At 40.8% G+C, this 10,179-nt stretch overlaps 2 protein-coding genes across 2 annotated transcripts; both read right to left on the reverse strand.

Annotated features, from left to right (window-relative positions):
• Positions 1–2,172: 2,172 nt before the first annotated feature.
• LOC133711476 (uncharacterized) lies at positions 2,173–2,750 on the reverse strand. Its single transcript, XM_062137593.1, has 2 exons — positions 2,311–2,750; positions 2,173–2,236 (listed from the first exon to the last, which is right to left on the reverse strand). Exons 1-2 carry the CDS (start codon positions 2,748–2,750, stop codon positions 2,173–2,175), a joined length of 504 nt encoding a protein of 167 aa, XP_061993577.1.
• Positions 2,751–6,189: 3,439 nt separating this feature from the next.
• LOC133707737 (probable aldo-keto reductase 2) lies at positions 6,190–9,894 on the reverse strand. The gene is made up of 5 exons (XM_062133221.1): positions 8,899–9,894; positions 8,625–8,825; positions 7,586–7,758; positions 7,402–7,504; positions 6,190–6,696 (listed from the first exon to the last, which is right to left on the reverse strand). The coding sequence occupies exons 1-5, from the start codon at positions 9,109–9,111 to the stop codon at positions 6,358–6,360; spliced, it is 1,029 nt and encodes a 342-aa protein (XP_061989205.1). The 5' UTR covers positions 9,112–9,894; the 3' UTR covers positions 6,190–6,357.
• Between the last annotated feature and the right edge of the window lie 285 nt (positions 9,895–10,179).

Below are 10,179 nucleotides of genomic sequence, written 5' to 3' on the forward strand. Positions count from 1 at the left end.
GGGGTGGAGCAGGCGGCCTGGGTCGACTGGAATACTGGCGAAGGGTGACGGGGGGCCGGACTGGTGGAGGCGGAGGTGGCGGTAGCGGACAAGATCGTGGGTCTGGGATTGGCGGAGAAGATCGCGTGGTTGGGGATGGCGGAGAAGAAGGAACTGGTGTGGGAGGCCGAACTGGTGTGGGAGGCATCTGAGAGTCAAAAGCTGAGTCAAAAAAGGAGTTAGAGAGAAGTGGAATGGGGCCTGGGCCTGGGTCATGGGCCAACGAGGCAGAAGGAATAGTGGGCGGATTGGAGGCATAAGGAAACACATCTTCATGAAATCTAACATCTCGACTCGTAAAAATTTTCTTAGTCGATAAGTTAAACAATTTGAAGGCTTTTTGACCGACCGGGTAACCAATGAAAATGGAAGGTATGGCTCGAGTGTCAAATTTATGAGTAGGGTGCACATTAGTTGCATAAGCTAAGCAACCAAAAACTCGAAGATGAGAAAAAGAAGGCGGTTTGGAGTAAAGAAGGTCAAATGGAGTTTTGTAAGAAAGGATGGACGAGGGCAAGCGATTGATTATATGGACGGCTGTGAGGACACACTCCCCCCAGAATTGTGAAGGGAGGTGAGCTTGAAATTTTAAAGCACGAGCTACCTGTAGAATATGACGATGCTTGCGCTCCACAACCCCATTTTGTTGAGGCGTGTAAACACAAGAATGTTGGAAGACAACGCCATGATCTTGAAAAAAGGAGCGAAGGGAAATAAATTCACTACCATTATCACTTCGGAAAGTTTTAATGCGAGAGTCAAATTGAGTGAGAATGTGAGCAAAAAAATGCTTTAAAAGTGGTTGTGTTTCATCTTTGTGCCTCATTAAGAAAACCCAAGTAAATCGGGTGAAATCATCCACAATGGTAAGAAAATAAAAGGCACCAGAAAGAGAAGGGTGTCGATAACGACCCCAAATATCACAATGAATCATTTCAAAAGGTCTTGTAGAAGAAATAGAACTAGAACCGAATGGTAAACGACTCTGTTTAGCCAAGGGACATACATGGCAATTATTAAATGGCTGAATGGAAAAATGCAGAAACTGTTTTGCTATGTGACTTAAACATGGAGAAGAAACATGACCCAAGCGATGATGCCAAAGGTTGGTAGCGGAAATGGCAAGGTTGCAAGATGATCTGGAAGGTTTAGTAATGGAATGTTTGGTTTGCTCCGTCGCCAGTGCCACCAAATAGTATAGCCCATCACGTTCTTTACCCAAACCAATCGTCCTCTTCGTAGCCAGATCCTGTAAAACACACCAATAAGGATAGAATGTCACTGAACAATTCAGACCTCTTGTCAAACGGCTAACCGACATTAAATCAACCTTAAACTTTGGCACAAACAGTACATCATGTAGATAATATGCGGTACTCAGAGGCATAGAACCTGTGGCTTCAATATGCATTTTTTCTCCACTAGGTAGCAAAACAGGCGGTAATGCATATTTTTTTATTTTTATTCAACAATTTAGAGCACGAAGTAATATGATCTGTCGCCCCGCTATCAATAATCCAATTGCGGGAAGCAACTCTAGACAAACCTGGCTGCGTTACTGCATTTGCTTTGGAACTCGAGTCAGTATTTGGATTGGGCTTTTGGGCTTGTTGAAGAGCAGCTAAAAACTGCTGGAATTGGGCCTCAGATAAAGTAATTGCTGATCCTTTCTCCTCTTCTACGATGCCTGTCGCACTAACCTGGTGAGCAGAAGGAGAGGGCGCGACTGGTGAAGCAGTGTGCTTCTTGGGGAAATTTCCTGATCCTTGCTTTGCTTTGGGATGACCTGGAGGAAAACCAATCAAGTGAAAGCATGTTTGGACCCAATGTCCAGGATCACCACAATAGGTACAATGCGGCCTTCCCCTTCCTCGACCTGAACCAAAACGCGGGGTGAAGCCGCGTTCTGCATCCTGACCGATCCGAAAATTCAGTCGGTCACCACGACCGCCTCTGCTGCCGATCTGGTTCGACCGGCCGCCACTTCGAACTTCCATGGCAGCAGCGCTTGAACCGGACTCCGCTGCTGCAATGAAACGTTGCTTCTCTTCTTGGGCAACGGCAGCATACGCTTGTCTGATACTTGGAAGGGGATTCATCAAGAGGATTTGACCGCGGGTTGCGCTGTAAGTCTCATTTAATCCCATCAAGAACTGCATAAGTTTCTGTTGATCTGCCTGGGCTCCTTGTGATGCTTCTGAATAGGTTGCCAATTCATCCCATAAACTTTTCAATTTCGTGTAGTATGCTGAAACTGATTGTTGTTCTTGCCTGAGTGAAGCGATGTCTCGCTGAATTTCAAATATGCGAGGTGCATTGCCTTGTGAAAAACGCTCACTTAGATCTTCCCATACCTCATGAGCTGTAGGATAGTAGATGATACTGTCAGCAATTTCAGAACTGACAGTGTTAACGATCCATGAATGGACCATGTCATTGCATCTTGACCAAGTTGCATATCCTTCAGGATCAGCTTCGGATGATGGAGCTTTGATTGAACCATTCACAAAGCCGAGTTTGTTTTTAGAATTAAGAGCCAATGTCATAGCCCTCTTCCAACCTGTGTAATTGTCTCCATTCAAAGGCTTGGAGACTAGGACCAATCCAGGGTGGTCTGAATGATGAGTGAAGAATGGATTTGAGACATCAGATTTTGAATTATCTGATTTGCTGGGATTGGATGGTGATGGTGGGACGTTATCACCAGCCATTGTGATTATGGCTTTGTGGATTTGATGTTGAGAAGACTAGAGAAGAGTCAGGATTATGCGTCCTGCTCTGATACCATGAAAAACAACAGAAACAGATTTTCAGGAAGTGATGATTGTTGTATTGATCTGTATATCATATATACAAAGATATAGCTTGATTCTAGGATACAAAAAGGAAAACTATTCGTGGCCTATTAATGCCTAATTATATAGAATTAACTGTGATGATACATAATGAATGTGTTGAATGTTGACAGCTATATCAAGCTAATTTTGCTCTACTTTCTAACATTACTTTCCAAAGGGGTTGGAGGAGTTAACGGCAATGGGCAGCGGCGAGTTTATGGTTGGAAGTCGGGGCCGGTGTTGCCTTGCCCTAGGGAGGAGCATGGATGTCATGGTGGGTGTTTTGAGGAGGTGTTGCAAGATCGGAGGTCGCCTGATGCTGATGCAAATCACTGGACTTAGATCGGATCGGTTGGACCCGATTCGATTTGGGTGGTTTGGGTTTGATTTGCGGAAAGACGACGAGGCTAGCTGGTGGGAGGTTGGTTATGGTGTCACCGCTGTTGGTGGGGAGACGGTTTGAGAAGCACGAGATCGATGGTGTCGTTGTGATCTCTGCACCCAGATACTAAGATTTGGGTCTGATGGGCTTTGGGTCTGGGCCTTGACCTTTTTGTTGGTTTGGGCTTTGACCCTTGACCCAGTTTATTTTTCTGTTTTATCTTATTATTATTATTTACTTTTAGTAAAATGTGCTCTATGCCAGTAATAAGTCCCTACCACCTTTGGATATGACGACGTGGACTTTGTCCGGTATGCACACTTAGTGTGCCTTATCTAGCCTAGCAAGGTGGCGAGCTATATATATTTACATGATCAAATGGAGGCAACCTCCTAGTGGCAGGATGAAATTGATTGTCGCCGGATTTATTTCCGTCGGCAACATAGTGGGAAAGCTGTGCTATTTGTAATGACACTTCTTTGTAATAGAGTTATTTTTTCGGTATGTCACCGCTATGTCAAAGCAAATAGAGTAGTCATTCGTGCACTCTTTGCTATCTGGTGCTTGTTAGAATACATAGATTTTGTGGAGAATCATAATATTATTTCATGATGTTCTCTTTATGCTTATTGTAATATGGGGTTCAGGATCTACGTTCCCCCCTTGTATTCTACAATTTCATTAATTAAGTCTTAAGGGCAGCTGCACAAACCTCTTTTCAAAAAAAAAAAAAAAAGATAATATCATCTAATTAAGGCCAGAAACGCCATATAAATTATGTCTTAGAGAGACAACCAACAAAAGACTTGATAAATAAATCAAGTAACGAGGGATGACTTCATGAGAGTCTCAACCTCCATGGTAGAACATGTATGTAATCATCTTCTAAGGATTTGGATCTATATACGACTTCATGAGAACATGTAATATCTTCTGAGGATTTGGATCTACCATACATCTCTAAGAATTTAAGCACTTTTAACTAGAAAGAATTGCAGAATTTTTGTTCGCCTTAGATAATTTGTCACTCTTGGATACTTGGACAATTTTTTTAAAAAAAAAAAAAAAAAACCAGATTACACGGATTTTTATGCATGTGATTGTACCTAAAACACTAAAAATAAGTTAATCCTCAAGTCAATTATTATGTAATTAATCCACTATTATTTATTTTGTAGGTAATAAGCGGAATTGAGGAAACGAGATAAAATGACGTGAAATCAGAGCAAATAATTGAGAAAGGAAGAAAAGAAGAATTTATGTTAATTAATCATTGTTTCATTAATTAATCATTATTCATTAATGATTGAAGTTTACCATCACAGCCATCATCACATGCCAAAGTGTAGCCATTAAACATTTTGTTTAATTAAAGTAGCCAATTACATGATGACATGTGGCAGTCCATGAACTTACTATTTTCTCATTCTTCATGAACGCGGACCATTCTTTCTTTTCTTTGGGACGAATCATCTACTGACACCTCAACCATCGCCTTATCTCTCCTCTACCTCTTCCAACAGTCCACGACCACAACAGTCCTCAACCATCATTGATTCGACCCCTCTCCCTACTCTACCTACAGTAGCCATAACTACCCCATCTCCATCCTTTCTTTTCTTTCTTTACCGAGAACACACCACCACCACGCCAACTTTCATATTTCCTTTTCTTCACTACACCATAAAGCTTCATCAATTCCACAAATTTCAAAGGGAAAACTCAAGCATCAAGAATTTCATCACTATTAAATTTGGGTAAAAGTGGGGAGCCATAAATCAATGCTAGTCATAATTACTCTATAGCAATGTGTGGCTTGTTCTTGTCACTTCTTACTTCTCTTCACTTTTTTCTCTTTAAATTATGTGTATTGATGTTAGTTTAATGATGGGTAGTGAGTAGTTTTATTATTGGGGGCAAGGGTTGTGTGCCCTAGTCCAAATCTTGTGTAAAAGATACTTATTTTAATGTAATGATGCAATTTTTATGTGATAGATGCTTATATTTATTTTTGTTGGTTTAAAATGCATGTCCAGGAGTCTAGTCAACTCTAGGGTGTATATTTTGAGCATATCTATGATGGAGTTAGAGGCTTGACCCCCTCTAATTCCTAAGCTAGAAACCTTCAATTTGGTATTCGAGGGGTTATAAACATGCCCGTTGAGTGAATGCGTGGGCGGGTCGCTTAGTAGTCTAATTCCTCGATTTTCAGGCCTCTTTATGTGAATTAGAGACCCTTGAACCGGCTCTAATTCATGTCAAGTGAGTTCCTACGACTTTTGAACTGGAGTAGGAATACCATGAAAGGGAATTTCGGTCATTGAGCCTTGAACTGTCTTGGTTACGATTACCACCAAAGTAGGAAATTTGCATCTACAATAACATTATATTAGCTTGCGACACATAAGATTTGGGTGAATGAGCCTCTCTAGCACCCGGCATTCTCATTCATATTGTTTACACTTTTATTAATTTCTTTGCATTTTTAGTAATCGCTTTGCATTTTGTTACTTTTTGTTAAGTTCAAATCAACTCTTAAACATTGAATCCATTTGTGTATACCCATCTTGAGGCTACAAGTTAGTGGCTTTGAATAGGCTTGGCGTGAACTAAGCCGAGCATTGCCAAGGCTTGGTGCCTTGATTGATTATAGTTTTTATTTTATTTTATATTTTTCTTGTGTGCTTTTAGTATCCTACCGCCGATTATCTTGGTTAGGTCCAACACCTAATTTCCGAGGTACGATAAACTAAGGTCCAAATATTTCCCTTACTTGACACGATTCGTACGCTTGCGAGAGTTTATGCATCAAGTCAAAACCCACCCTTGATGGGGTTCGAACACATGAGCTCCATCCAGTTTCAAATAGAAAATCATTGTCTTACCATCTCACCAAACACACGAACCTGGATACTTGGACAAGTTATAAAATTCAAATTTTAATACAAAACTTTTTATTGTTTCAAGGACAGACAGTGAACATATTACTCTAGTGACTCCATCATCTACCAAGTCTTTGAACAAAAATACAAATTCACCAAATTCTCAAGGCACAAAGAGGCATTATTGTGACATAACTCCGAGAATCTAGGCACCTACTTATGTGGCTTTCCATGAAGACAGTGGTGGAGTCTCAGAGTTCCTCCAAGTACTGACGCTAGTCTGATACCTGTCGCCCTTAACAGCATCTGCGGAAGCAAAAGATTCAAGCTCAGCCATTTCTTCTGGTGTCAGTTTCACAGACAGAGCCTTGATGTTCTGGTTAAAATTCTCAATCTTGGTGGTTCCGGGTATAGGGCACACATCATTTCCTTGGTGATGAACCCAGGCCAGTGCTAGTTGAGATGGGATGCAACCCTTCCTGGCTGCAAGATCACTTACTCGCTCAAATATTGTTTTATTATGCTCTAGGTTTTCAGCTTGGAACCTGGGCATATGCTGCAACCAACGCAGTACATATTTGAGCATCAAGAAATATAGCTTTATCAAACCAAATGATATCCAAAGGCACTAATAAGCAGATTGAACATAACTCATACATAATACGAAAAATAATTTGGGCATCTTCCACATCAACTGCCGTATTTTCTTAGCACTGAAAGATATTTGAGAATTGTAATAAGCTTCTTATGATTACGATCATGGCATGGCACTCCTTTTGTTGAGTATGCATGACAGTGCACTTTGACTTGTTAAATAATCAATTAGCGGGGGTGACTCCAAAACTATAGTTACGCTGTGCAGTGAGAGCTGCTGGGCTACCTGACTTATCAATAATATCTCTACTTTCTCAAAATGTCGGAGTTGAAATCGAAAGGGCAAAAAATGATTTGTCCTATATGAAATTTGCAATACCTCCTCTCAGAAACCGCAGCTCAAAACATATTATGAATACGTATGAAATTTAATCATGCAGTGATCCTCTCGAGAGTGATACATTAAGGCTTGGATACTGGAATTTACAAAAGACTACTGAATAAAGTCAACCAGGACGCACCAACACAGATTATCAAAGGCCAACTACAAACTTATGATTTAAGAACTTTCAAGGAGACAGAAGGACGAGACATGGGATCAGCTACGTAAGTTTATTATCTAATGCACATGCACATGCACAACACAATTAATATTTGTGTAACCAACCTTTCGAACATCATCATTGGGAAGATTTTCGATGAATTTTGCCCCCGATGATAAGAATCCTCTTCCCAGAGGACTGTATGCAACAATGCCAATGCCAAGTTCCCTGAGAAATTTGGGACAGTAATATCAATGAATTGCTAGCAACGTACTCTATAATAATCTAGGTAGCTCCGTCAAGCCTTACCGACAAGTAGGGATTATTTCTTCCTCTACATCTCTTGACCACAAGGACCACTCCAGCTGCACAGCAGTTATTGGATGAACAGCATGGGCTCTTCTTATTGCTGAAGATGATGCCTCAGACAAACCAATATACTTTATTTTACCCTCTTCAACTAGCTTCTTGAGCTCCCCCACCTTGTAAAAGACAAAATAATGGAATTTAAGAAAAGTAGAGCTTGCTCAAAATAACTTACTGACGCATCACAGTAACAAAAGATCATTAGTTAGTAGGGAAAGATGCATAAGCTACAAGATAATACAGAACATTATGTGATTAACAAATTTGGACATGATATTCACTGAAGAGGATGAGAGAATGTAGTGGCTTTTGTGCTTAGCAAAGGGTAGTTCACAAAATCTTTTCCATTAATTTAGATTCAAGATTATAAATTTCTGGACTGTACTGTAGACCTGTAGTATCATCCCAACTAAAGGATGCAATCACTCTAATCAACATGTACTTTTATTCATAGATGTCATGTCATAATGTAAATTTCCCTTATACATGGGCATAACATAAGTCATATATATATGGGGATGATAACACAAGCAACTAGACATATGAATAAGATAACAGAAGCAATCTAGATATATGCCCAAGATAGCACCAACATAGCAAATGGAAGCTCAAAAACAGTGCACATTTGATTCAAAATTCAGTATTGAAAATTATCTGCAGTTTAATCCCAACTAAAAGAGTCAATCACAATAATCACTATTCTCCTACTGACGTCATAATGCAAATTTTCCCCATATAAATAGTGCGTCAATCATACATGAGGAAGAAGGTATCAGTATCACAATCAAATAAACATATGAGAAAGGTAGTACAAGCACCACATATGAGAAAGGCTAAAAATAACAGTATCTAGTAGTGGTCAAGCCCTCAGTTCCACTAGGAAAACCACAAACTAGAGGATATTGAAGAACTAATACATCTGTGAATTAAAATGACTGCATGCAGCTAAATCAAATTGAAGAGGAAACAGAAGAAATCAAACCGTGACTTCAATGGGGACACGGGTGTCAATCCTATGCTGATAATAGAGATCAATAGAATCTACACCAAGTCGTTTCAAGCTTCCTTCACAAGAAGCTCTCACATATGCCGGCTCGCCTCGAATCTCCATTTTGTTGTCCGCAAACCTGGCACCGAATTTGGTGGCCAATTCAACCTTGTCTCTCACCCCTCCACTCAAAGCCTGCTCCATGAATTCAATGAATTGCAAACGATCTCATATAAATAGTGATCGATTACAAGAGTGAAGGACATACCTTGCCGAGGAGCATTTCGTTGGTGTGGGGACCGTACATGTCGGAGGTGTCGAGGAAGGTGACGCCGGAGTCAATGGCATGGTGGATGAGCTTGATCATGTCGGCTTCGGGCTTCGGGGGGCCATAGAAGGCTGACATGCCCATGCAGCCCAGTCCTTGAGCTGAGACCTCCAGGCCTTGTGACCCGAGCTTCATCCTCCTCACACCCGCCATGTCTATGTGCTAAATGTCTCTCTGTGAATGAGTGAGCAGAAGGAGATAGTAGCTGAGTGAGTAAAGGAAGGTGTTTGGGTGAGTTATATATAAGTTTGTTTGGTGAATCGGAAGCAGTTGGTGGTGGTGATGGCGTCAGCAGTTAGGTCGTGGGTGAAGAAGAAGAGTAGAATGGAACGAGGGGATGGCGTAAGAGCGTACGTTAGAGTGACCAGCAGAGATGGACCACTGACCAAAAGGAAGCCAAACACAGCGGTCTCGGCCGCCAGTGCCGCTTTTACATAAATGGGCAGTTGCCGCTTTAACTAGGTCGTGTATAGGATCTTCAGCTGTAAAACGACATGTCAGCTTCAGACTCTCAGAGACAATAAATCAAATAGCTTCTGTGCATTGCGAATTGGCGTACCCGATCGGAACAAGTGATCGGATTATTTTTGAAGACGAAGCACATGCCTATCCCATCTCGGAGCTACTCCGATTTGCACCACGACATGGAGATTAGCGAGCAAAACGCTCAGGGATGGTGATTTAAGCAGAAATTGAAGGACGAATTATATGATTGATTTGAAACGACGACAGTGTTAGAATTGGATTTACCACCTGCTTCAAGTCTCTGAGAAATGGAGGCGGCAAGGTCCGCAGATCGAGTACAAAGCACGTACAGCTCTACCATTTCTTCCTAATCGCTCTCGAAAAAGCTAACACTGGCGACAAGTTCTTCATGTTCTTCTCAATCACTCTCGAGTATCAAATAGCCGGAAGAGCTCACTGGTTTGCTTGGCGCTAAATGACTTCGGAATTGGATTTTTTTATTTTTTATTAGCTTATTAATTATTATTATTATTATTATTCCCCTCATAATTGGCTTTATTCCACTTCAGAATTGAAATACATAAAAAATTATCGATAAAAGATGGATGGTGCTATTCACACACCTATTTTTTCTATTCACACACCTCTTTTATTTTTTTATTACTTTAATTCAATTTTTTTTCTAAAAATTGCCCTAACTACCCTCCCTTGTAATTCTGTTTTTTTTTTCTTTCTTTTTTTATGTTTGGCAAGTCA

Source organism: Rosa rugosa, chromosome 5, assembly GCF_958449725.1.
Source record: "Rosa rugosa chromosome 5, drRosRugo1.1, whole genome shotgun sequence".
Lineage (NCBI taxonomy): Eukaryota > Viridiplantae > Streptophyta > Magnoliopsida > Rosales > Rosaceae > Rosa > Rosa rugosa.

Bases quoted from the DNA above. Each gene is read 5' to 3' on its own strand.
- LOC133711476 (XM_062137593.1), bottom strand. From the start codon at position 2,750: ATGGCTGGTGATAACGTCCCACCATCACCATCCAATCCCAGCAAATCA. The intron at 2,237-2,310 runs GCAAGAACAACA...CAACCTATTCAG, and splicing joins CGAGACATCGCTTCACTCAG to AAGCATCACAAGGAGCCCAG.
- LOC133707737 (XM_062133221.1), bottom strand. From the start codon at position 9,111: ATGGCGGGTGTGAGGAGGATGAAGCTCGGGTCACAAGGCCTGGAGGTC. The intron at 7,759-8,624 runs GTTTGATTTCTT...GTCTTTTACAAG, and splicing joins GTGTCCCCATTGAAGTCACG to GTGGGGGAGCTCAAGAAGCT. The intron at 6,697-7,401 runs GTTGGTTACACA...CGTTGGTTGCAG, and splicing joins CCAATGATGATGTTCGAAAG to CATATGCCCAGGTTCCAAGC.